This window comes from Limulus polyphemus, unplaced genomic scaffold (genome assembly GCF_000517525.1).
Source record: "Limulus polyphemus unplaced genomic scaffold, Limulus_polyphemus-2.1.2 Scaffold3844, whole genome shotgun sequence".
NCBI lineage: Eukaryota > Metazoa > Arthropoda > Merostomata > Xiphosura > Limulidae > Limulus > Limulus polyphemus.
This window is the reverse complement of record NW_013669454.1, coordinates 2,707-5,589: the sequence shown is the minus strand read 5'-3', so window position 1 is coordinate 5,589 and position 2,883 is coordinate 2,707. Positions and strand designations below refer to the sequence as shown.

The following is a 2,883-nucleotide window of genomic DNA, read 5'->3' as shown; positions in this document are numbered from 1 at the left end:
ATGCATATTTTTAGATTTTAGTTATTCTTATAATAATAGATAAAGTACTTACCCAATCTTTTTTCTTGCTGTCGGGTTTTCGAAATTAATTAACCCTAATTTTTTATACTAATGGCAGTAACATACCAAATAAATTTTATTTAATTAAATAATGCACCAAAGAACATAGAATAATAACATGCAAAAAATAGACAATATCCTCTAACTCAAATTTTTTCTGGCTTTCTAACTATGTGACAAGAGCTGTTACAAACTCACCTAAATTCATAAAAACATTCAGTTTAGAGTAGGGTGATGGTGTTCTGCTGGTGTAGATGATAAGATATCCTCCAACATGTATAATTGGAGTGAGCCATCAAAATTATAGTTCACTCCTTCGATTAGGATCCCTTATCCTACCCTCATGCGGAAGTCGGTTCCCAGTGGCTGGGTTTTGGATTTAGAGCTGAATCAATCAACATAAATCCTATCACATGTATTATAGGTGTCTCTGTTTCCTCACTCAATCATAATCCTCCATCCGTGTTGTGAGTCACGGTGGAGATACTTGCAGATTAATAAGGTTCTTCCTTTTATGCTATCCCTCCATTTTATTATACTGAGGATGCTATTGTGCTAGGGGCAGTTCCTGAGGATGGTGGTTTACATTACAAAGACATCTTTATGATACCAGAAGATGGTATGATCCTCTTTTCTACCCCTCACCAGGTGGCTGGGTTTTGGATTGTAGTTGACTTACTGCCAGTATGATCCTCATCCTACCAATACATGGATGTCAGTTCCTGGTGGCTGGGTTTTGGATTGTAGTTGACTTACTGCCAGTATGATCCTCATCCTACCCATACATGGATGTCAGTTCTTGGTGGCTGGGTTTTGGATTGTAGTTGACTTACTGCCAGTATGATCCTCATCCTACCCATACATGGATGGCAGTTCCTGGTGGCTGGGTTTTGGATTGTAGTTGACTAACTGCCAGTATGATCCTCATCCTACCCATACATGGATGGCAGTTCCTAGTGGCTGGGTTTTGAATGCAGTTGACTTACTGCCAGTATGATCCTCATCCTACCCATACATGGATGGCAGTTCCTGGTGGCTGGGTTTTGAATGCAGTTGACCTGCCGTGTACGGTCTGTCTGTCATGCCCTAGACACTCTACACTTGGAGTCACATTCTTTTGCTCTCACCCACATTAATGTTCTCTAGGGGATTGAGATTCAAATATCGTGTGGTTTGGAACCCTGTCCAACCATTGTTTTCTCCCGTTTGGATATGCCCCTCCCAATTTCCGCCCATGTCTGTGACACCTCTTTCCACACTGGGTGGAGAGTATACCTGCTACAGAAGTGGAGCAGTCTCCCACTTATGATCTTTTACTGCGAGGAGATCTACTCTTTTCGGGGGTCCTTGGGCGCTTTTGATGAATGATTCTTTCTTTCTCCCGCACCAGTCCCTCTAGAATCCCACATTGAATGGGTAGAGGGACTATTTATGTCAGCGGAGGTATAGGAAAATTATAACTTTAGAAAATTCTTCATTTAGTATAATTTACTGTTTATGAGAAGCAAGTCATTTCTCCTTTTGTCACTGTGATTAGTGTCTGTTTTCATAAGCATAAATCAGGGAACTGATTTGATATAAGAATTTGCATAATTTGTGGAGTTTTGACAATACAATCTGTTTTGTTTACAACTTACCTCAAAGTTTAGAATTTTATTTTGACAACATTGTTATTTAAACGAAATATTTATCTTAAATTTTTAAGCATATGTCTATCATAACAAGTAAGTTTAAAGTTTAACCCATGTTTTTGTTGTTTTTGGTTCTTTTCCTTGCATAGACTGTTTTTTTTTGTTCTTTAAAGAATAATATTCTTAATTTTTACTCAACCAACTAACTTTCCTCAGTCTTTAATGCAAGGCTGACCGAACTTTTGTTACCTGATTTAAATGTATTAAAAAATTATATTTATTATAGAAAAAAATTTGGTTTCAGGATGCAGCTGCTGCTATTGACAACATGGTAAGTTTTGGTTTTAGTTTTTATGGAGACTGAACATTTTACTGAAGTATTTCACCATTCTTAAAAGTTATTAGTTTTGTAACTCTTAACCTAACATTTGAAGGATAACACCTTAAGGTGTACGTTTTTATTTATCATTATTGGGAAGTGTGTTAGTATGTTCTTAAAGTATTTCTTGTTATTGTTTATCTTTGATACATGGTACTTTTTGTGTTTAAAAATTGTTGTTTTCTTAACCTGTAAGATGTAGGTTTGGTTTCACATAAAGGAAAATCAAACGTGATCTCTTCAAAAATGTGGTAGATACCGTAGTCGTATTCAGTGATTACAGATCATTAGACATATTATATATTTTCTATTCACCTGCTAGTTAATTCTGTGTTTAAATATCAAGCACAATTTATAGGAGAGAAAACTTTGTAGTTAATGTTGACATTTCATTTATGATGAAAACTACTAGTGTGAAAGTTTTGTGTCTTAACAGAATAGATAAACCCTAACTAGTGAAGAAATTTGTATACGTAACAGAATGATTCTGAGCTCTTTGGAAGAACAGTAAGAGTTAATTTGGCTAAACCAATGAAGATCAAAGAAGGCTCAACACGAGCAGGTAAGGAAGTAATACTTGGATTTTAAAAAATTGTCCATAAAATATTACAACAATAGTAACTTTATGTATATATGTATACAATTGCCATGAAACAAATTACTAATTTTCTAATTGTCCTGCTTTGGTGTCGAAAATGACCTGTCCTATGTCTGTGTACTGGGAAATATACTTATACTGGTGTCGAAAATGACCTGTCCTATGTCTGTGTACTGGGAAATATACTTATACTGGTGTCGAAAATGACCTGTCCT

The 2,883-nt window shown here is 35.8% G+C and overlaps 1 protein-coding gene across 1 annotated transcript in view; it reads left to right on the top strand.

Annotated features, from left to right (window-relative positions):
- The window catches only part of LOC106470142 (peptidyl-prolyl cis-trans isomerase E-like), a gene marked incomplete at its 3' end in the record, with an annotated part of 10,288 nt that overhangs the window by 5,557 nt on the left and 1,848 nt on the right, over positions 1-2,883 (top strand). Inside the window, exons 4-5 of the mRNA XM_013930672.2 lie at positions 1,996-2,022; positions 2,551-2,632. Of these exons, the coding sequence (XP_013786126.1) occupies positions 1,996-2,022; positions 2,551-2,632 (109 nt within the window). The remainder of the gene's footprint in view (positions 1-1,995; positions 2,023-2,550; positions 2,633-2,883) is intronic.